This window comes from Thamnophis elegans, chromosome 5 (genome assembly GCF_009769535.1).
Source record: "Thamnophis elegans isolate rThaEle1 chromosome 5, rThaEle1.pri, whole genome shotgun sequence".
In the NCBI taxonomy this organism is placed as follows: Eukaryota; Metazoa; Chordata; class Lepidosauria; order Squamata; family Colubridae; genus Thamnophis; species Thamnophis elegans.
In genome coordinates this window covers 74,229,709-74,253,179 of record NC_045545.1, presented here as the reverse complement: position 1 = coordinate 74,253,179, position 23,471 = coordinate 74,229,709, and the positions used below count along the sequence as shown (strand labels likewise).

The 23,471-nt window shown below is 40.7% G+C and overlaps 1 protein-coding gene across 1 annotated transcript in view; it reads left to right on the top strand.

Annotated features, from left to right (window-relative positions):
* The window catches only part of DBNDD2 (dysbindin domain containing 2), a 40,418-nt gene extending 19,453 nt beyond the window's left edge, over nucleotides 1-20,965 (top strand). Inside the window, exons 2-4 of the mRNA XM_032218538.1 lie at nucleotides 3,851-4,006; nucleotides 6,275-6,421; nucleotides 19,520-20,965. Of these exons, the coding sequence (XP_032074429.1) occupies nucleotides 3,851-4,006; nucleotides 6,275-6,421; nucleotides 19,520-19,722 (506 nt within the window). The 3' untranslated portion in view covers nucleotides 19,723-20,965. The remainder of the gene's footprint in view (nucleotides 1-3,850; nucleotides 4,007-6,274; nucleotides 6,422-19,519) is intronic.
* The last annotated feature ends 2,506 nt before the right edge of the window (nucleotides 20,966-23,471 follow it).

Sequence of the window (23,471 nt, the reverse complement as noted above, 5' to 3'; positions counted from 1 at the left end):
AATGAATCAAAAGGAATCAATCAATTTGATATTTTGAAGGTAGCCTTTCTTGCTGATTCCTTTAGCCTAGGTAATTTAATAAGTCTTTACCATGTTGTTTTTGGGTTCATTTTGTGAATTTCACAGAACTGGTCTGCTTTGCAGGGCAAACTTTTAATGATTTTTTTTCTCATCATCACAAATAGGAAATTCATTGCATTTTTACACTACCAGCACAGGGCATCCAAGAGCTCAAGGCTGTGTACACATTGCTCCCCCCCCCCCCTCGCAAAAGAATTCTGTTCTATAAACTGTGCTGCAGTATGAATACACTCTAGAAAGGATTATAAATTATTTGAGACTTTGGAAAATGAAGCGGATTAGCTGGTCAGAATATAAACTTTGGTTTGCATCATCTTGCATCACGTTATAGTTCTGCAGAAAATAGTCCAGCTGATTTGGCAGGTCAGAAATTGTTGGGTCTACTTTCTTCATATAACTCAAAGTAGCTTGAAAAGAGAAAATAATTAATGCTACTGTATTTTTCAGAGTGTAAGACGCACCCCCCCCTAAAAGAATGTGGAAATGTTGGTGTGTCTTATACACCGAACACAGCCATTTTTGGTCTCCCAAGGCCCCTCCCCCACATCCCATTTTTATTAAAAATGGGCCATTTTTCGCAAAAACAGGGGTGTTTTTGCCTTACCCCAGCCCTGCTGAAGCCTGCAGAATGCTCCTGGGTGCCAGGGAGGACAAAAACTTTTCTTTTCTTACTTACCTCTTTGAAATCTTGGTTAAGGTGACCAGATTTTCAGATTGGTAAAGAGGGACATCTTTGACTGGGGGAGGGGGGGTTTGATTAAAAATTTTATACGGAGCAACAAAAATTTTCATACAACGCAAAAATAGTATTGTAAGATTTTTTTATTTCAACATAACTACAATTTACAAATATAAATTGTAACTGTTGCCAAATTTCAAAATTTATATCACGTGACCATGAGGATGCTGCAACAGTCGCAACGTGTGAAAATGGTCGCTAAGTGTGAAAAATGGTCATCAGTCACTTTTTTCAATGCCATTGTAACTTTGGTCACTATACCACCTTTCTTGCCACAGTTCTTAAGTGAATAACTGCAGCTGGTATTTTGTATTTTGGATAGAATCTTTTTTAAAATAGTCTAAGATAATTTAAAAAAAGATTCTATCCAAAATACAAAATACCAGCTGCAGTTATTCACTTAAGAACTGTGGCAAGAAAGGTGATATAATGGGCTTAGTGACCAAAGTTACAATGGCATTGAAAAAAGTGGCTGATGACCATTTTTCACACTTAGCGACCATTTTCACACTTAGCGACAGTTCCAGCATCCTCATGGTCACACGATCAAAATTTTGATGTTTGGCAACAGATTCATATTTATGATTATTTCAGTGTCCTGGGGTCATATAATCACCTTTTGACAAAGTCAAATGGGGAAACCAGATTCACTTATGTTACTAACTTATCAGCTGCAGTTATTCACTTAAGAACTGTGGCAAGAAAGGTGATATAATGGGCTTAGTGACCAAAGTTACAATGGCATTGAAAAAAGTGACTGATGACCATTTTTCACACTTAGCGACCATTTTCACACTTAGCGACCATTGCAGCATCTTCATGGTCACGTGATCAAAATTTTGATGTTTGGCAACAGTTACAATTTATATTTGTAAATTGTAGTTATGTTGAAATAAAAAAATATTACAATACTATTTTTGCGTTGTATGAAAATTTTTGTTGCTCCGTATAAAATTTTTAATCAAGCCCCCACCCCCAGTCAAAGGTGTCCCTCTTTACTGAAAATCTGGTCACCTTGTTTTCTAGGATGCTGTCTAGATTTGCCATAGCTTTCCTCCCCAGGAGCAAGCGTCTTTTAATTCCTTGGAATTGGGTATGTCTAGTTTAATGAAAAGAAGGACCGAGGTATTGTATTGTGGTTGCTGCAATTAATATACTTAATAACTCAATTTTTATTCTTTATTTTTTAATAATAATTTTCATAACAGTTGCTCCTGTTTTTGTAATTACTGTTTTATATTATTATTTTAGTGGATTATTGCCACCCCTGAGAGTCATTTCTATTGAGATGTACACATTTGAACAATAAATGTATTTATTTTCATATTTAAGGAAAGACATCATCTATAAACTAAGCAAAGGTGTAGCTTCCAAGATGTGCCCTTGGGATCTTGAAGTTGGTGGGAATCTACTCAGAGATTAATTGAGGAAAGCTTAATAACAGGGAGTTCTTAACTTAAATCCACACAGAATAAAACTATTTTAATAAATCCTATGCACAATAAATAAAATATTATTTTAAAATACATTAAAAAAGAAAAGAAAAAAACCCACTTACCAGCAGGCTTGCACTCCAAGTAAACCCAGAATGATGTAGATGTTAATACAAAGAACTGAGCAAATTGAAATGGTGAAATTAGTCAGGGAAAAATGCCACCATTTTTCAGAGCAGACCTCCAACCTCCATGCCCCTCCCCTCTGGAAAATCCAGGAAGTAACCTCTCTAGCCATTTCCTGCAGCTCTGGTACTAGATCATTTTTTTTAGATTTAGATTTAGATTTTATTAACATTTGTAGGCCGCCCTTTTCCCTGAGGGGACTCAGGGCGGCTCACATAAAATCAGGGAGGGGGAACACAAACAATGACATAGACACATATAATAAAAGTAATAAGCAACATACATTCATCATTCGGGAGGGGCGGCTATCCTTATCCCCAGGCCTGACGGGCTAGCCAATTCTTAAGGGCTGTGCGGAAGGCCTGGACGGTGGAGAGGGTACGAATCTCCACGGGGAGCTCGTTCCAAAGGGTCGGGGCTACTACTGAGAAGGCCCTCCTCCTTGTAGTTGCCAGCCGGCACTGGCTGGCCGATGGAATATGGAGGAGGCCCAATCTATGAGATCGAATTGATCGCAGGGAGGTAATTGGCAGAAGGCGGTCTCTCAAGTACCCAGATCCACTACCATGCAGGGCTTTATGGGTGACTAATAGCACCTTGAAGCGCATCCGGAGATCGACAGGTAGCCAGCGCAGCTCGCGGAGGATAGGTGTTATGTGGGTGAACCGAGGTGCACCCACAATCGCTCGCGCGGCCGCGTTCTGTACTAGCTGAAGTCGCCGGATGCTCTTCAAGGGCAGCCCCATTTTTCTTATAAAATGAGGTAAAAGCGGTGCGGGGGGGGAGGTCCGTTTTGTTGCTTTAACGTTTTAATATCTTTAATGAAAGTACTGAGACAGAGAGAGGGATTAGACAGGGTGTCTTTTGTCTTGCCCCAGTTAGGATTTCTTAAGCAAATCCACTGGGCTTTCAATATGAAGCCAGAAAATCAGGACTTTTTAAGAACTCGGCGGGAAACGGGACAAATTGTTATAAAGCGTGATTGTCACGCTGAAATCGGGATGTCTGGTTACCTTAGTCTTGGTGCATCTTATACACGGGTGCATCTTATAGTCCGAAAAATACGGTAGTTACAAAGTGTTAAGCCTTCTGATTTTCACCACTACTAAAAATGCTTTTCTGGGGCTTGTTCCTACTTGGCAGGAAGTGATAATAAAGCAAAACTCCAGAATCATGAAAGCATGAAAGTATCTAAAAATAGAAAAGGATTTTGGAGATAATTTTAATCCAGCTTCCTGTCCTGTGCAAAAAAAAAAAAACCAACAGAAGTGAAACTTTTTTCAAACCATTACCATTTCTCTTTAAAGAAATGTGTTTCTATCCTGCATATTGTTAAGGACAATTTTTGGTTCTGGAAGAAGCAGGAGAAAACACTTCCATATTTCAACTTTTCATTCTGATTTCATTTCAGCTGAGATTGAAAATGGGCAGCGAGGGCTGGACCCTGAGCAGATGCAACAACAGCAACTTAAACTTTGGGAAAGGCAAAGATTCTTTGAAGAAGTTTTCCAGCATGATGTTGATTTCTTCTTCCCAGTATCACACCTGCAGATAGAACACAGGAGACGTAAGTTCAAGTGTCAAGTTTATAGACCTTACATGGGTATCCTGTATCATCAAGTACCAGTGTTCTACTCCATATCTCTTTTTGTGACGCTTTATAGCAATTGTACCACTGCTTTTCAGCAGGAAGACAGCTTCTTCCCACCTTGAGCCCAAACAACTCTATAAAAATAACAGCATGTGCCCTCAAATAGGTTCAGTGCTGTTAAAATAACAAAACATCACATAGAAAACCTAAAAGAAGAATAAGAAGAAAAATAGGGGGGGGGGACTAGTCCTGTGGATACTATGATGCAGCCTTGCCTTCTCTACATCATTGTGCAATTCAGTTTAATCCCCAAGCTCCAAGAAAGGCTGCCTACCCTGTTTCATGGTACTGAATGAGAATATGGGAAAACAATGTGTTATTTGTGTGAGAACAGTCAGTAACTTTGTAATTTACTTGTGATTAATTTGGGCAGCAAGCTATGAAATGGAGATCCATTTCTTCCATAATAGGCATAGATATTGTTAGATTGGGTAAAGGAAAGACACACTCAGGCTTAAGCAACAACAGCTCTTTATTGTAACAGAACAACTATGTACAATCCCCTCCCCTCTTAGATGGAACCAAACGACTTGTGACATAATCACGCAGGTAGGTGGGCTTTTTGGTGGCTCTGCCAGACCTGCACAGTTCAGTCGGAGGGTATTCTTCGGACAGGTCGGACGGACCTGTTGGCTCTGCAGCTTCACCTGGTGGAAGCTCCTGGAAACTTTCACAGACCACGGCCGGAGCTTCTAGAGCTGGTTTGCTCGGAGCTCGCTGCGAGCCTGCAACACAAGTAGATGAGTATCCCGGTGTCTTTGGGTTTGAGTTGGCTGTGGTAGGAGTGACTTCGTGCTCCTTTTAGGTAGGGCTTTGGCTAACTCATGCAGGAATTACCTCTGGCTGCCTAAGAGTGGAGTTGGAGATGCGGCTACGTAGTTGGTCAACGTGCCTTCTCCAATTCCGACCATCCTCGAGCTCTACGAGATAAGAGCGAGGCTCGGTGATGCCTATCACTGTGGCAGGAATCCACAGAGTTCCCCTGGCATAGTTGTGGGCGTAAACTGAATCCCCTATGCTAAAATTCCGAATTTTGCTTGTTGAGTCTGGGGGTGATGAGGCACAATAGTTTGGGTGTAGCCGGTCTAAGTGGGACCTTAGACAGCAACCCATGAGAAGCTCAGAAGGGCTTTTCCTTGTGGTAGCACTTGGCATGATATGTTGAATTTGGAAAAAATGATCAACCTTGTGGAGTGCTTTGGTGCTGCAGGGTTTCTGTAGACTTAACAGCAGATTCGGATGCCCTGGCTTCATCCAAGGAAATTTGTAGCGTGAGATTAGACTTGGCAAGTAATCTCCTCTGTAAATTAATGTCCCGCACACTGCATATGATGCGGTCAAGTATAAGCTCATCTAGGTCTCTGAACTTGCAGTACGCTGCGGCCTCTCTTAGTGCCGCAATGTACTCGTTGATTGATTCGCTTTCTTTCTGATTGCGGATATTAAATTCGTGCCGGTGGACGTGCTTAGATGGCTTGGGAGCATAGTGTGTCCTCAGCGTCTGTTGGAGCACTGACCAAGTGACTGATTGGAGTGGTGTTGGCTTAGATAGATCTTTGGCTGTTTCGAACACTTCCCGTCCACAGTAACCCAGGAACATGTTCTTCTTGTGGCCTTCAGAAAGGCCCACGAGGTCGTTGGCTTCGAGGAAGCAGTCGAACCTCAGCATATACAATTCCCAGTGCTCGGTGACTGGGTCGTACAGAGTCGGTGGGGCGTGCATGGCCAATTTGTGTTCTGAAGGTGTTTTGAGTTTGCTGCTCGAAAATGGCTGCTCGAAACCGCGCTGAGCTCTGGGCTCGATTTACTTGCTGGATTGCTACGCTCTTTTTGTTTCACCTAGTTGCCTTCCAATCCCATCCTCGTCGCCAGTCTTAGATTGAGTAAAGGAAAGGCACACTCAGGCTTAGGCAACAACAGCTCTTTATTGTAACAGAACAACTATGTACAATCCAGCAAAGGTTCAATCTGACAGCAGCCCTTTTATAGGGAGTTCAGACCCTTCGACCAATGAGATTGAATCTCTGTTCCTGCTGGAACAGAGGACCTTGGTGGAAACCATTATGACAGTTGCTAATATCTAACAGATATAAACAATTATCAAACTGTGTGTAGGCCTTGCCCTGTGCTATTATGAGAATTCTTCATGCAGTGTGACCTCTGATAGTTCCTACATCTTTCCAGCTCCCCTAGGTAGCATTTCTTCCATGGAGGTCAATGTGGACATGCTGGAACAGATGGACATGTTGGATCTCTCTGACCAAGACACTGTTGATGTATTTCTTAGCTGTGGGACCGAGGACAACAACAATGTAACTACCCTATTGCCAGGTATGTACAACTTCTGTAACTATCCACATCAATTATTGTCCCCTGTGTTCCATCTGGGATATGTTATGGTAAAATACTTTGTTCAGGGAAAGAGTTGGAAATTTAACCAAGTATGTGGGTGTATGCAGTTCATCAGCAGGTCCAGCATGGATGTTAATGGTAGAAATTAGTATGAATGTAGATGCAATGGGCAACCACAATAATCTTGAGAAACAGGAAACAGTGGTCATAGTCAGAGAAAAGAAGTTTCAGTTTGAGGCAGAAATGTAATTTGAGGAAGCACCTCAGAATTTGACTCTCCTTAATTCTGTTGAAAATAAAGGGAAAAGGAAGGAGGTGCATTCATTTGAAAAAACATGTTACTGTAATATTACAGTATTACAATAAAAATGGTATTATAATTCTTGACTTTAATTTCCTAGTCTGGTCTACCTCAAAGGGCTGACAACAGAAGAGAGATGGCCTCCTAGGAAAACTCTTAGCATCCTAGTCATTAGAAATACCACCTACTCAGCTTATGGCGCAGCTTTCATTGGTATCTTTTTCTGCAATTATGAAAAATACTGTAGACATTTTTAAAATATATACATTTTTTGTTCTGTCACATTCTCTTGCTCTATTTTCTAAAATTAAAGTCCAGTAGAAACAGATAGGGTAGAAATCAGGGAAGTACCAAGAAAAATATTCATAAGTGGGATGGTATACAATGGAACCACTCTTGTATAATACATTGAAATACATTGAAAAACTATGGTACCAAATAGAGTTAGTCAAAGAAGTTCTATGCCCAGGCATATTCTTTTTAAGGGAGATTGTAACCGCTTCTTAGTGGGAGCATTTATTTGGGAGATGAAGTCATAACCCAAAACAAATTTCCAGATGGCTACTGGACAAGGCTTGAGCTTTTTTTGTTTTATAAGTTCCCAACTGTAGCTGAACAACTCAAATACCCACAATCAATTTAAACCCAGAAGGTATTGTATGCATTTGTGTTAAACCCTGACTTGTTGTTAGTTACGAAGTCGTGTCCGACTCATGGTAACCCCATGGACAACATTCCTGCAGGCCTTCCTATACCATCCTCACGCCTACTGACTCCATCCAGCCACCTCATTCTCTGTCATTCCCTTCTTCTTTTGCCCCCTTTCCCAGCATTAGGCTCTTCTCCAGTGAGTCCTACTTTCTCATTAGGTGGCCAAAGACTAATGTTCTGCTATTAGTACCAAAAAACTCTTCTCTCTCTTTTTTTTTTTTTTTGCTATGGGTCATTCTTTATATGCTCTAAACTTTCAAGTATTTCCTATTACCCATATGTATTTTTTACTCCTTTTCACAAACGTATAGCTTCCATTTTGTCATGTCTGGTCCTTTCTATGTTAATTTGAATTGAAAAAAATTGAAATAAACAATGAAGTAAGCACCAAAGACCACGGATATACTGCTATTGGCAATGGATAATTCTGGCATTCTGTAAAACTTGAAGCATCACAGACATTTATATAAATTAAAGTCTAAGGAAACAATTGTCTTTCTTATTCCCACTGACAAGACTTTGGGTGTTTATCCACTTCTAACCTTAGCAACAGGAATCTTGGTTTAAGGCAGGAGCAGCCACGTCAAAAGTCTCTGACATGTCCCCTAACCATATTGTGATCCGCAGAGCTTCTGCAGCTCACACTACGCAGAGTGGCAAAATTGTTGACACCACAAGTAAAGGTTTGGATCAAAATAAGGGGCAAAACAGGAGCAGTATAGCCTCCTTTAGAAGTAATACGCCTATTTCACTCCATAAATTGAACCCCTAAATTAGATTAAACATTTTTGCCCTTACTAGCTTCATGACATCCCTGTTTTAGTGGCCATGTTCAAGAGGCACTTGAAACCTTTTCAGAGTTGGCTGCAGTTGGAATGATTCATAAGCCACGTAAATAAATACATTAAATAAATACACAATAATTCAATGTTAAAAAGAGAGCAGTACAGTTTATGGCCATATATAGTATCAGTTTGGAAAAAACTAAGGTGACCAGACATAACGCTTTTGGCGGGACACCCCCGCTTTTTGATGCATTTTCCCGCGTCCCGCCCGCTTTTTTAAAAGGCACGCTTTTTTTGGCGCTTGCAGCTCCCGCCCATCAGCTGCTGGGCTGGCTCATCGTTCTGTTCTATGCTACCTACAAATTTAAGCCAGCCCAGCCTGCCGCTCACTGATTTGATTGGCTGGACTCCAGCCAATCAGTGAGCTGGCCAACCAGCTCACTGATTGGCTGGACTCCTTAGCTGAGGACGCATGTGCGAGTCTCCATTTTATTTTGTCTTTCTTGTTGGGGTTGCAGCTGGGCTTACTGGTGGTGAGTAAAATAAATCATGTTTTGTAAAAAATTTTACTCGGGAGTAAATTTTACTTACTCCCGAGTAAAAATTTTACTCGGGAGTAAAATTTACTCCCGAGTAAAATTTTTACTCAGGAGTAAAAAGCGGCTGCCGGTCGCGCAGAGAACTTCCACGTGGTTCCATCCAGACTTGCCGGCCCGTGCTGGCTGTGAACTCCGCAAAGCCAAAGGGGGAGAAGGCAGGGGGCTGTCTCCTCCTCCCAGCCCAGCAAACAGTCCTTTTTTCAGCTGTGCAGACAACTTCCACGTGGCTCTCGCAGCCTGGCAGAAGCATTTTTTCGGGGGAGGGCTCTGCCTTAAGCAAGAATTGCATTAAAGACCAGAGCAACAGGTATTTCCTTATTTGCCTGGAGAGACAAATAATTCCTAGGGATACTTGCCATGTTCTTTCATCACCATGACGATCTTATTTTTTTGAGCTAAATGTATTTTTCCAGTTTGAATTGGGCATAATCTTTTTTTATTGATCCACTGTCAGGAAGAGGGATTATAATTTAAAACAGATGATTTCAGTGGCATCTTTTTTATTAATTTAAATTTCTTTCCGTTCTCCATACCCATCTTCTTGTATCAAATAATAGCTGTGGATTCATTGGTATTAAGTGTATATGTTTGAAGCAGTGCAGGAAATCTTGAAAACTTATGAATTTCTCTCCCCTCTGTGGCATTAGGCCTTAGTATCTGATTTGCTATATAACTTAGCAGTAGTTATTAGCACTCTTGGTGAATGATTCCCTTTTCTCAAATTATCTTGAACAATAATTTGCAATGTTTTCATATCTTGCATCCAGCTTTTTAAATTTATTATTAAATAATTTGTATTCTATCAGGGGCTTTCAGCAGTTTACAGCAACAAAAATGCCAAATAAAATTATATTATTATAAAATCATTGTAACAATTCCACAAAAACAATAAAAAGAAAATCCAGTGATAAAACCATATTAAATCCCAATGGCTCTAGAAGACAGAATAATTTGTACAGCCTTCCTGAATGGACAGCAGGTTAGGGCTCCCTGCTCTGGAGGAGGTTTCCAAAGGATGGGCACCAGCTGAAACCTTCCTCCTGAGAAAGCCCTACCTTTGTCATGAATGGGATTACAGGGCCTCCCCAGAAGATATTTAAAGCTCTGGTAAGATAGCTTTGAGGGGGGTGGTCTTTAAATATTTGGACTTTAAGCTGATTTTGGAACATCTGTAAATTTGAAAGCACAAAAAATGCTATTGGCTTGTTTCCAGATGAGTCATTTACTGTAAGGAGTATAGGCTCAATGTATTTTAAAATAATATTTTATTTATTGTGCATATGATTTTTTAAAATAGTGGTATTCTGTGTTGATTCTTTTTTTTAATTGTCTTAGACTATTTAAAAAAAGATTCTATCCAAAATAAATTGAAACAAGCCATTTTTAAAATTTCTATGCACAATACTTTGAAATGGACTCAGGAGTCATGATTGACACTGAGTGAATTTGCACTTTTAATAATCAGGAAGATACAATGGCATTGAAAAAAGTGACTGATGACCATTTTTCACACTTAGCGACCATTTTCACACTTAGCGACCGTTGTGGCATCCTCATGGTTACGCGATCAAAATGTTGATGTTTGGCAACGGATTCGTATTTCTGATGATAGTTTGAAATGGTGACAGTATAAATTATTGCTGGTGTAATACTTAACAATGGTTTTTAAGGATTTCTTTTATTTATAGAATACCTTTTTTATTATTTTGGGGGGATTTTTACTTTTAAATTGTTTATAAAATGTATTTACTACAAGAAATGTTCCTTTTTGCAAATGTGATCTTTGCAAATCTTTGTGATGCAATATGTTCAGACCAGGTTTATGTGTCTCAAAGTGGCTGCTATTCTATGGGCAGGCCAGGTTGGTGCAAGGCAGCTTTGCCAGATTTGGTGTGTTTCACCCTCATTGAATTTTATATCGTATAAAGAATGGAAGGAGGAAGGAAGAGAAAAAAGGAGGAAGGGAGTGAGTGAGGAAAGAAGAGGATGGAAGGAGGGAGGAAGGAAGGAAGAGAGGGAAAGAGCAGAAGACAGATAAGGTGAAGGTAGATAAGCAAGAGGAATGAAGGAAGAAGTGAGGAGTCTCGAGGAGGGGGAAAACATTTAGTGACCAAAGTTACAGTGGCATTGAAAAAAGTGACTGATGACCATTTTTCACACTTAGCGACCGTTGAGACCATTTTTCACACTTAGCGACCGTTGTGACCATTTTTCACACTTAGCGACCGTTGCAGCATCCTCATGGTCACGTGATCAAAATTTTGTTTGGCAACAGATTCATATTTATGCTGGTTTCAGTGTCCTGGGGTGACCTTTTGACAAAAAAATTTTTTTTTAATCAACCCCCCCCCCCCCCGGTCAAGGGTGTCCCTCTTTTCCAATCTGAAAATCTGGTCACCTTAGAAAAAACCCTTCTGAGCTTTTCAGGACAAGACATCCCCACTCTACCCCCACTTCCCAAAAAGTGAACCCAAGGATTTCCCTGTGGCAGATAGATCCCTTTGCTGTTTTGCTGGTCTTTTTGGATAAAAGGCTATATAGCCAGCCTTCAGAAGTGGGGCAAAGGATATCCTCAAGTGTGTATTTGTCCACTGGGCCACAAGGCAGACTGACTCTGCAGCAGGCCCGAAACCAGTGGTGGGATTCAGCCAGTTCGCACCACTTCGGGAGAACCAGTTGTTAACTTTCTGAGCAGTCAGGTTGAACTGGTTGTTGGAAGAAATCATTAGAGCGGAGAACCTGTTGTTAAATTATTTGATTCCTACCGGTGTCTGAACCCATTTTGTGTCCTGTGATAGCAGGCTGCGCCAGAGAGGTGTGCAAAATGTTTCGGAGCAGAAAGGTTTCAAACTCAGCCTGGAAAAGAAACCTCCTGTTTTAAAGCTCATTGTTCTGACTTTACTGGAATTGTTTCAAGTGAGAAAATGCTGTTTGGGTTAGAAAATGGGGGTTTGGAGCCATTTGGATCTGCTGCCCAAAATTAAAAGAGAAAAACAACCAGTCTGGTGATAGTAGTGTCGCGGCCTTCATTGTCTGCTGTCTGCACATTGTGAACTGTTTTTTATAGCACCTTGTCATCTTCTTCCCTCTGGAGTTTTAACTTACCACATTTTCTCCCCTGCTTTTTTTGGTGGGGGGAAGTAAACTTTAACAGTGATGTTTATTCTGAGGAGTGGGGAATGGAAAGTGCAGGGAAGCTGTTGCTTAACAACCCCATACTTGTTGCTAAGCAACAGTGCTTTCCTTACTCCTCTCTTTCTAGGTTTGCCTAAATAACAATGTCTGAAATTTATGAAAAGAAATAACTGTTCCAAGGACACAGCCAAGTTCCCTTTGATGAATCTCAAAATGCTAGATTTTGCTCGCATTTCTCTTGTGCTCTTCTTTTGCATCTTTTACTGTTGAAATCCAGCCAATATTCTTACGAATAGCTAAAGTAACTGATTTCATTCAAATCAAACGATGGATAAATGCACAGGAGCAAACTGTGTGTATGTTTTGTTTATGTGGCAATCCTGACAGAAAATGCTTAGTGTTTTCTCTTTGCTGCATGTACCAGTTTTTGACTTAAGAATTCTGGATATCTTGAGCCAAATTTATTTTACAGGGAGTGGCCATTTTCTATCACATCTTGCATTCATCACTCTGTGGCCTTCATTAATCTCATTTCATAAAATAGTATAATACAATATGATGAGGGAGTTGGATAAAGCAGGCTGACTGATCTAAGTAAAATACTTCTAAAGTTAAATACGCTTTGCCACCATCACTTTAAGGACCATTTCTGTGATATTCCAGATGTTGAAACTATAACTTCCAGCAGCTCCAGCCAGTGGTGATGTACATTTGAAACTATAGTTAAACAACATCTGGAAGGGCACAGATGGCCTCACATCAGAGGTAGAGATAGAGATATCATGTGTAACAGGTTATGATCATGCCAATTATGCACCAAATTGCATTTGTATTGTCACATAATGTGTTGTGGTGCATGTGATGTCATTGTGTTCTATCAAATGCTTTTATTTAATGCACGTACAATGAATGTAAAGTTTACAAATATGTAAAAAAATGAAATTATAAAAATCCAACAAATCATCTAGTCAGTTTGTTAAGCCCCTGGATAGTCAGCACTGCTAACGTCTCCAAAATACTTTTTGAATTTGTGTAGATTAAGATCCTTTTTAAATGTTGGGATTTAAAGCTGACCCATCTTTCTTCTAACACCAGACGACTAGATTTTGTGCTGGAGGAAACAGGGCTCAGTTATACCACAGTGATTCACCCTGAGAGTGATTCAGACATTTCACAGCATAGCCTTCTCACATTCCACTTAAGTAGCCTCACTGATGAAATCTCCAGACTGTGAGATTTACAAACCCGGCACCCAAGCTCCTGTCCAAAGATGGAGAAGGAATGTAAAGCCTGTGCATTACATAAAGAATAGCTCAAAGATTCATTCATGGGCAGAATCTAGACCAAACAACAGCCCAGATCTGTGCAGAAGGCTACAGGATCACTGGCTTCATCTGTCCCTGAATCCAATTAGCCAGTGGGTCACATATTCATTAGCATGTTTCATAATATTTCATTAGCCAGTTAGATCTATTATTGTGGGGGACTCTTACTGGGTGGACCTTATGAGTCCTGGTGGTGCAGTGGTTAGAGTACAGTACTGCAGGCTATTTCTGCTGCCTGCTGGCTACCTGCAATATGGTAGTTCAAATCCCACCAGGCTCAAGGTTGACCCATCCTTCCAAGGTAAGGTGACCAGATTTTCAGATTGGAAAAGAGGGACGCCCTTGACCGGGAGGGGGGTGGGGCTTGATTTAAAAAAAATTTTTTTGTCAAAAGGTCACCCCAGGACACTGAAACCAGCATAAATACGAATCTGTTGCCAAACAAAATTTTGATCACGTGACCATGAGGATGCTGCAACGGTCGCTAAGTGTGAAAAATGGTCGCAACGGTCGCTAAGTGTGAAAAATGGTCATCAGTCACTTTTTTCAATGCCATTGTATCTTCCTGATTATTAAAAGTGCAAATTCACTCAGTGTCAATCATGACTCCTGAGTCCATTTCAAAGTATTGTGCATAGAAATTTTAAAAATGGCTTGTTTCAATTTATTTTGGATAGAATCTTTTTTTAAATAGTTTAAGACAATTTAAAAAAAGAATCAACACAGAATAACACTATTTTTAAAAATCATATGCACAATAAATAAAATATTATTTTAAAATACATTAAAAAAATAAAAGAAAAAACCCAGCTCACTTACCAGCAGGCAGGCAGAGTCAGCAGATCTTCGTAGGGATGGATGGAAGCACACAGGGAGCCTATATATACGCAACTGCAGTAACAATGACAATGATGAAGGATTGGATTGAGTTAAAGAATAAAAGAATTCTGATCTTAGAAGGCCATGACCTGCAGGCAGGCTGGCATAATTTCTTATGGAATGAATGACAAACATAAAACGCACAAATACTTTCAAAATCATTTAATTAGAACTTTACTGCAACAATGGCTCAAAATCAAAAATATCCACTATGTGAAAACCCCAAATTGGCTATCACCAACAGAAAGAACGACACACCCAAATTTTACAGATTGGAACAAAATTCTAAGATACAGAGATCTAATTGACAGACAGGGAAATTTAAAAACAATTGAAGAATTGGCAGATCAGAATATGAAAGGTGATTGGCTAACCTACTTCCAAATTAAAACTAAATACAATAAAGACACTAAAATATATGGTATTGAAACAGAACCACACGAATTGAATAAAATTATTCAAAGTCTGGACAGAAAGATGATAGGGAAAATATACAAATTCCTCTTGAAGTATCAAATGGAAGAGGAAATTGGAAACTGTAAAAGAACCAATGATAAAATGGGCACAGAACTTTGGCTATAACATTGAACTAGACAAATGGGAAAAATTTTGGGGAATAAATTTAAGAATGACACTATCAATCCCATACAAGGAAAACCTTGTTCTTTCAATCCTTCCAATATTTTTTTCCTTCATTCCCTTGTCTGTTTCAATATTAAGTACATTTCTTCCTTTCTTCCTATAATTTTTTCCATTTTCTTCCTTATATTCTTTTCCATTTCAACATTGTCTTCCTTTTTTCCTTCCTTCCTTCCTATACGTCTTTCCATTTTCTTCCTTATATTATCTTTTCTGTTTCAACAGTCTTTGTTTCTTCCTTCCTTCCTTCCTTCCTATACTTCTTCTTTCATTCATTATATTTTCTTTTCCATTTCAATATTAAGTGTAATTCTTTGTTCCTCCTTCCTTCTTTCAATCCTTCCAATACTTTTTCCTTCATTCTCTTTTCCTTCAATATTAAGTGCAATTCCTTCCTTCCTTCCTTCCTTCCTTCCTTCCTTCCTTCCTTCCTTCCTAAGTTATTTCCATTTTCTTCCTTATATAATATTTTCTGTTTCAACATAAACTGCCTTCCTTCCTTCCCTCCCTCCCATCCCTTTCTTTATGTTTTCTTCATGCTTTCTTTTCTTTTTCCTCTGCTCTTTTTAAATCCCCCCCCTCTTCTCCTCCTATACATTTAGGTTGGATTAGTTTGTTTATTAGTTAAGTCAAACGTTTTAATAAAAGTTTCATCTTTTAAGATTCGTCCAACACATCCAATTGTAACCTTAACAGAATCCCATTGATCCACAGACAGCAGCGGGGAGCCCCAGAAGCCAGAGGACGTTCTCTGCTGGCGGCGCCGCTCCCCCGACCTCTCTTCCTTCCGCGGCGAATCCCATTGATTCACGAACGGACTCCATGGAAGGAAGAGAGATCGGGACAGCAGCGGGGAGGCCCAGAAGCGAGGGGACGTTCTCTGCTGGCGTCCGCCGCTCCCCCGATATCTCTTCCTTCCGCGGCGAATCCCATTGATTCACGAACGGACTCCACGGAAGGAAGAGAGATCGGGACAGCAGCGGGGAGGCCCAGAAGCGAGGGGACGTTCTCTGCTGGCGTCCGCCGCTCCCCCGATATCTCTTCCTTCTGCGGCGAATCCCATTGATTCACGAACGGACTCCACGGAAGGAAGAGAGATCGGGACAGCAGCGGGGAGGCCCAGAAGCGAGGGGACGTTCTCTGCTGGCGTCCGCCGCTCCCCCGACATCTCTTCCTTCCGCGGCGAATCCCATTGATTCACGAACGGACTCCACGGAAGGAAGAGAGGTCGGGACAGCAGCGGGGAGGCCCAGAAGCGAGGGGACGTTCTCTGCTGGCGTCTGCCGCTCCCCCGACCTCTCTTCCTTCCGCGGCGAATCCCATTGATTCACGAACGGACTCCACGGAAGGAAGAGAGGTCTGGTCTGGGCAGCACGCACAGAGCGGGAAAGGCAGCACCAAAGCCTGGCCGCGAGTGAGGGAGCGCGCGGCGAGCAGCGACGCCGGGCTGCTTCCTCCTCCGCCGCCACCGGCGGCTGCTCCCTCCGGGGCAGGAGAGCTGGGAGCAGCCGCCCGAGAACTTCCACGTGGTTCCAGAGGTTTTGCCGCCCGTTCCAGCGCAGCACAGGGGCTGGCTGCGAACTCCGCAAGGGGGCTGTCTCCTTCCCCCAGCCCAGCGCCTCCCGATTCCCACGGTACCAAATTTAATACAAAACATGATTTACTCACCACCAGTGAGTAAGCGCAGCTGCCCAAAACAAAGACGAAATAAAATGGAGACTCGTGCATGCGTCCTCAGCTAAGGACTCCAGCCAATCAGTGAGCTGGTTGGCCAGCTCACTGATTGGCTGAAGTCCAGCCAATCAAATCAGTGAGCGGCAGGCTGGGCTGGCTTAAATTTGTAGGTGGTAGCATAGAACAGAACGATGAGCCAGCCCAGCAGCTGATGGGCGGGAGCGGCAAGCGCCCAAAAAAGCGTGCCTTTTTAAAAAGCGGGCGGGACGCGGGAAAATGCATCAAAAAGCGGGGGTGTCCCGCCAAAAGCGGGACGTCTGGTCACCTTATTCCAAGGTTGATAAAATAAGGGCCCTGATTATTGGGGGCAATATGCTGACACTGTAAACTGCTTAAAGAGGGCTATAAAGCCCTGTGAACCGGTATATAAGTCTAAGTGCTATTGCTAAGTGCTATTGCTATTATGGCAACTTGAGGTGTTTCCTATCATTATTACATCACTTCACCAGGAAATATGAGGCGAGATTAATAACATTCCATATCTTCTATTGAATAAATAATTCTGCCTTTGAAATGTACATTTTTGTGTAGCGAGAGGCAGAATGTAGACAATGTAAAAATGGAGATGAATGATGCATAATAATCATAGGTATAGTAGCACAAGCAACTGCAGAAACTGTTTGGACTCGGGAATGTTCACTCAGGGTACGTCCCACATATTTGACAATTTTCATCCAGGAGCAAAAGATTCAAAAACATGTTGTTCAGGAATTTAGCTCTGCCCTTGAGAAGTAGGTGAGAAAGGGAGAATGGTTGCTTAGTCCCAGGAGAGTGGGAAGTATGGGAAAGAGATTCAGCCTAGCTCCACCTTGATCTTTTTGGCCTTTGAAGGGGACAGTAGAGATTTTGCACAGATTTTCAAAATTGTGTCAATACCCCTACAACAGTAAAGTGACCTTCCTGGAATCCCTGAAGGGTATGTTTTCTTGATGTGGCCTCCTGCAGCACTGCAAGGAGCTGACACATGTTTTCCTTTTCTTTCATCTTAAGGCAGGGTCCTACAGAACTGATTATTGTTATAACAAATAGGCGGTGAAGTATTGATGCTGCAGTCTTACAAGAGCATTTTTATATCCAAGTCACATCTCTTTCTCTAGTTGGCAGCTATACTATGGCATTCCATGAACTTAGGCTGACTGAACCCATGCTGTAATAAATAAAATAAAATAAAATAATAATGCTTCAGCACGATTCAAACCATACAATTAATCTGCTAAGCAAGGGGTAGTCAGTCACATCTTTCATCAAACTGGTCACCTCTTTTGGACCACCGCAGAATGTTTAAAGTTAAGCATTAAGTGAAACTGTCTCCCAATTGCCTCTCAGATTACATTTCATGATTTGTATTCTAAACTGTGCAGAATATATCCAAAGATGTAGATGTTTATAACATTTTAAAATTAGGTCAGGCATGACAAAATGCCTGAAAAGGCTGCTTATGATGGATTCTTCTGGCATGGTGAAGGAGTTATGCAGAACTAGAGGAAAAGGATTCTCATCCACCACTCACTATCTGCAGGGTGACTGCAAGGAAAGATCAGCTCAATTTGTGGAACTGGATAGCTTATCTGCACATATGTATATAGTGCAATGAGTTCATAATATTCTTTACAGCATGTAACTGTCAGGGGGCATTGAATTCTAGGCAATCTGCAAGGTTCTGTTTGTTTGTTTGAAGAAGGATTGATCATTGAATAACTGCTTCCCAGAAGAAATGGTTAAACTCCTCTGACCTAAAATGGCATTTTTCTTGTCTGTGCTATAGCTTTGAGAGTGATTTACATTCAACTTATTTAAGTCCAGAACAAGTAGTACGACTTTGTATGACTCTGGTGATGCAGTAATACAATTTAGTGCATTTTGCATTTTCTATTGGTGCCTGGTGTGCTTGTGTCTGTTAAATGATTTCAAAAAGCAATGCGTATCTTTGAAAAACTGCAGCAATACTTAGAATTTCCTACTGTGCTTCCTGCAAAATGAAGTGGTAGCATTTGAACAAGAACTTAGGTTTATTTTGTGAATATATGCATTTGCAAAAATAATTATAATTTAGATTTCAGTGCAGACTTACATAATTTTCCTTTTTAAAGCAGCGTACAAAAAGTTCGTTATTATATATATATAGCAATAGCAGTAGACTTATATACCGCTTCATAGGCCTTTCAGGCCTCTCTAAGCGGTTTACAGAGAGTCAGCATATTGCCCCCAACAATCTGGGTCCTCATTTTACCCACCTCGGAAGGATGGAAGGCTGAGTCAACCCTGAGCCGGTGAGATTTGAACCGCTGACCTGCTGATCTAGCAGTAGCCTGCAGTGCTGCATTTAACCACTGCACCACCTTGGCTCTTATTCAAAACTTGCACTTCTTTAAATTTTACTATAAGGTTTATCAACAAATTTGTCTGTATGTTGCTAAGAGAAAGGTCTGCACAAAGATGTAGATATCCATGAAAAGAAAGAATAAAATATACTGGGCTATTATTAGCTGATAATGTATGCAGGAGGGTAATATGATAAAAGAAGTATGTATGTTTACAGAAATGTGCACCAACATTCATACAATTTTAATACAGAGTTCTCAAGTTTGGTCAATCAACTACAATACACAGAAGCTGTAAAGTAAAAACTAAATCTGGTATCCCCCAAAATAATACTTCCCCGGATAATAAGCCCAATTGGGCTTTTGAGCGCATGCGCTAAAATAACCCTCCCCCCCAAAATAGTCCCTCCCTGAAAATATTGAAACACAGCAGCAGCCATGAGGTGACCACGCTCGCTGCCTCCTGCATCTCAAAAATAATAAGACCTCCCTGAAAATAAGGCCAAGTGCTTATTTTGGGGAAACATGGTAGTAGATTCACTTATCCCTGAGGGCTGATACCAGGATATTATGGGACAGGATGAACCAAGTGCCAATCATCTAATTAATGCCTTCTTTCTTTTCTTTTTTGTCCATCTCCTTTGCCAGATTCAAATCCTTTCCAGGAAGATATTTCTCTGCAAGTGCCCAATACAGTTGAGGTCAAATCACGAATTTCGTCCACTTCATCTGCCTCTACAGACCTGAATAGCCTGGACACCAGTGAAGAAGGAGCTGAGACTCCTGTGGTGCAGTCAGATGAGGAAGAATTGGAGCAAGATGGGTCTGAAGAACAGGAGACCAAGAGCTAGCGAGATTTTCCATCCATCGTGCTATAACGGACCCTGCTAGCATGAGATTATGAACATGACTGGATTGCTCTGATTCCCACTGTGTAAAACCCACAGAAACTCCCTGTCCAATTGTTGTACTTGGGGAAGATTCAAGATTATCTTTCCTCCTGCAGGATGGTCAATGCATGGATAAGGCAACAGAAGAGGGAGAATAGGGTGAGGCATGGGTGCTACAGAATTAAAATAGAATTTAACTCTCCATCTTTTTACGCATATAGTAATGCTTCTGCTTCCCTCACATGGGGACTCAGTTTGTTACAAGGCTACAAAGATTTAAAACAAGGCCTTTGTGCAAACTGACAGGCTCCCTAATCCTAACACATATATACACACGAACATGAATGCAGCATGTCTTTAATTGTAACATAATAGAAAATTACATTCCTTTGAAGCAAGCAGCTGAGATGACATGTGTTACTGGGAAAGGAACAACATGGATAGGACAGATGGAGAAAGAATGGCTGAAAGGTGGTGGGACTAAAATAATTTGAAAGGTTCCTGGAACGAATCAGATTTTTATTAACTTTTTCATTTGTCTGATTTTAACATCCTTATATTGCAAATGAACGGCACGTACCACAAAGCACAGGAAGAGCTCTGGAGGAAGGAAATGGAAAAGCTACACAGTCAGGACAGTCCTTGGAAAAACTTCCTTTGAACCTCCGTACTGAATACCTCAGTAGCAAAGTGAACTTTAATTGAGCTCCCATACGTTTTAAAGCAGCCCAATTATCTCTAAGATGAAAACATCTTCTCCATTTCCCCTGATAGTTCTTTTGTTTGATGGGAAAGAAATGGCTCTCACATCTGTTTCCAAGGGAGAAGAACATTTTGTAGATTTCTCGTAACTGTGGTGCTGTGTCTAATATTTACAGTACCTTAGTTGCAAAGTGCCTGAAAGGTACTTGTGTGTGCTCTTCCTTTCATTCCACAGTCATAGTCCCACTCTCTGGTATCCCAGCCATCAATTGTATTGATGAAGGTCAAATCAGAGAAAGACTGACAAAGAAAACTCCTTCCATAGACCGTTTTCAGATTAAGAAGAAGGGGTAGTCAAAAATGCTGTGGAATGATGCAGATACAGATTATAGGGGACAAAAGGAACTACTGACTGCCTCTTTATAAATTTAATTACACTGATGGAATATTTGTAGCTCAAGATTGAACTGTGGGGTCCTTAGTGCTCTCTGAGCTTGGTGGTTTTCTTGCAGACATTTCATTACCAAGCTAGATAACTTCATCAGTGCTAAAATATTTACACTAAAAATGTCTAAAAAAAAAAAGAAAATCCCTGGCATGAGGCAGATAGAATGAGGCAGAAAAAGAGAAGACGTTCTCTGGGAGAAGGAAGCAGTAGTGGGTTCCGGCAGGTGAGCCCCCGTACGGGCATACCAGTGCCTGCTAGGAGCAGCAAGCACCGTACCGGAACAGTGCTTTGGAGGGCCCACCCACCTGCGTTCCTTACCTGTATTTGAACCAACCGGGCCATTTGCGCACGCGCGCACAGCATACAGCGCCTGTGCAACGCTCCGCCGAACAGCAGGAGCATTGCAGGGCAATGGGTGTGCATGCATGTGCAGTGGGCGTGTACGTGGTGGACACCCGGCCCCGTTGCAGCGTACCAGTTGCGACGGGATCTGGAACCCACCACTGGAAGGAAGCTTTGTTGAAATTGGAGGACAGATTTTGGCACTTAAACTTTGCTTTCCTCTTGATATATTACTATTACAAAGAACTTATTACCTTCATTTTATATATATGATTTTTATTAACACTTTTCATGTTATTAAAAGATAAATATAATAATACAGAAAGACCAACAAAAAAAGATAAAAGTGTGAAAGATTGTACAGAGAAAAAAAGAAAAATATATAAAGAAGCAACTTCCAATTTCCTTTAGAAGAATTACAAACTTATTGTCTCTGTTTCCTCTTTAAAATTATCTTACATATGAGATTCCCTTCTCATATTTTTATTTATTTTTATTTTATCCCACCATTTTTATAAATATTCAACACTTTTTAATCAGCAAAATCCAAAAATCATTTTTTTCCATTTCAGCATAAAGTCCTTGTTCTAGTCTTTTATAAAAAAAAACTTGTTTTATCCCTGATCAAACAAAATTTGTCATTACCACCAATTCTGTCATCTTCACAATCTATTTCTCCATTATGGGTATGGCAGCATTTTTCCAACTTGGGGAATATAATAGTTTAGCTGCAGTTATCATATGCAAAATTTATAAAACTTTTCTAATTGGTTATCTAGTTTCATTTGAATATTAGGCTTTAAAATTCTTTATATCATTGTATGTAGTTTTATCCGTTTGTTCTTCACAAGTCTGCCATGCATGGCAAAATGACCATGTTTTTCACATTTCCAACATGGGTTAGAGGTACCGTTATACAGGAGCACGTGTCCCTTTACAAGTTGCTGAAGCACTGTTTTGTAGCTAAGGAGGAGTGATGCTGGAAATTTTATTTCGGCAAATCTGGAGGCCAAAGATTGCCCGTCGCTGATATGTAATGGCCACATATGAAGGATGCATGAGATGAGTCTCAGAAAGTTCCTGGTAAAATCTCACCACCAGTATGAACCAGAGAGTTAGCTGTAACATCACATCATCTCTTTTCCAAAAACCTTCCTACTTCCTCACTATGGGGACAATAATACTGAAAAATACATCGGTTGCAGTATCAAATTCTACAGTTTTAAGAAATTAGTACAGCCAATTGTTTTCATATCAATATTTTTTTAATGTAATTGCTTTGATCCAATATAGGCTTTAGAAGTGCCCCACCTCACAGGGACTTGGGGGAGGGATACGAGAAGGTATATGTATGTAAAGTGCTTTGAACATTAAATGCTAAATAGTTTCATTATCATTTTTTTTATTTTAGCTATTAAGGTCAACTCAAAATCCTGGATATGTTTAGTGGACAAATTAGTAGTTTGGCAAAGGATGATGTTCTTAAAAGAAATGCTGAAGATCATAACAATAGGCTAGATTGGGTTAAAGTGAATAATTTATGGTTAACTATATCATGGGAACCAAGCAACTTTATTAATAAGTTAGATGAGGCCACACTTCATCCCTTCAGTTGAAGGGATCAGAATAGATGAGAACTTGTGACTCAACTGTCATTGGGAACAGTTTATAGGGTTCTCCTCCACTGCACTGTAGGATTGAAGATAAAGATAGTCTTCAATTTATGACCATAACTGAGCCCAGAATTAGGGTCATAAATCCTTGCAATCATTAAGCAGGACACCATGTGACAGGACCCAACTTTAAAACATATTTGTGCAGGCATTACAGGAACATGGTGGTTAAACGAATGCTGCTGTCATTAAATAAATCCCCTATACCCAATGGATGGTGTTTGCTGAAAACTGCCAGAAACCAGCAAAAATACCAAAAATTGCAGTCATGTAACCACAGGATGTGCAAACCGCCACAAAGGTGAACCACTTGCTAAGGACACAAAACAACATGACTTGGGGGTGAGGACAGCTACTGTAAATTCAAAGTTGGGTGGGAGGTTCTTCTGTGGGAGGTTCCATTGCAACTTTGAACAATCACTTAAGCAAACAGTCATAATAAACCATGCGTGAAAAATGTTACAAGTTCAGTGACATGTCAGACTGTCACACATGCCGAAATATTTAGGAGTAAACTAGTAGCAAATTTAGTAACAAAATCACTG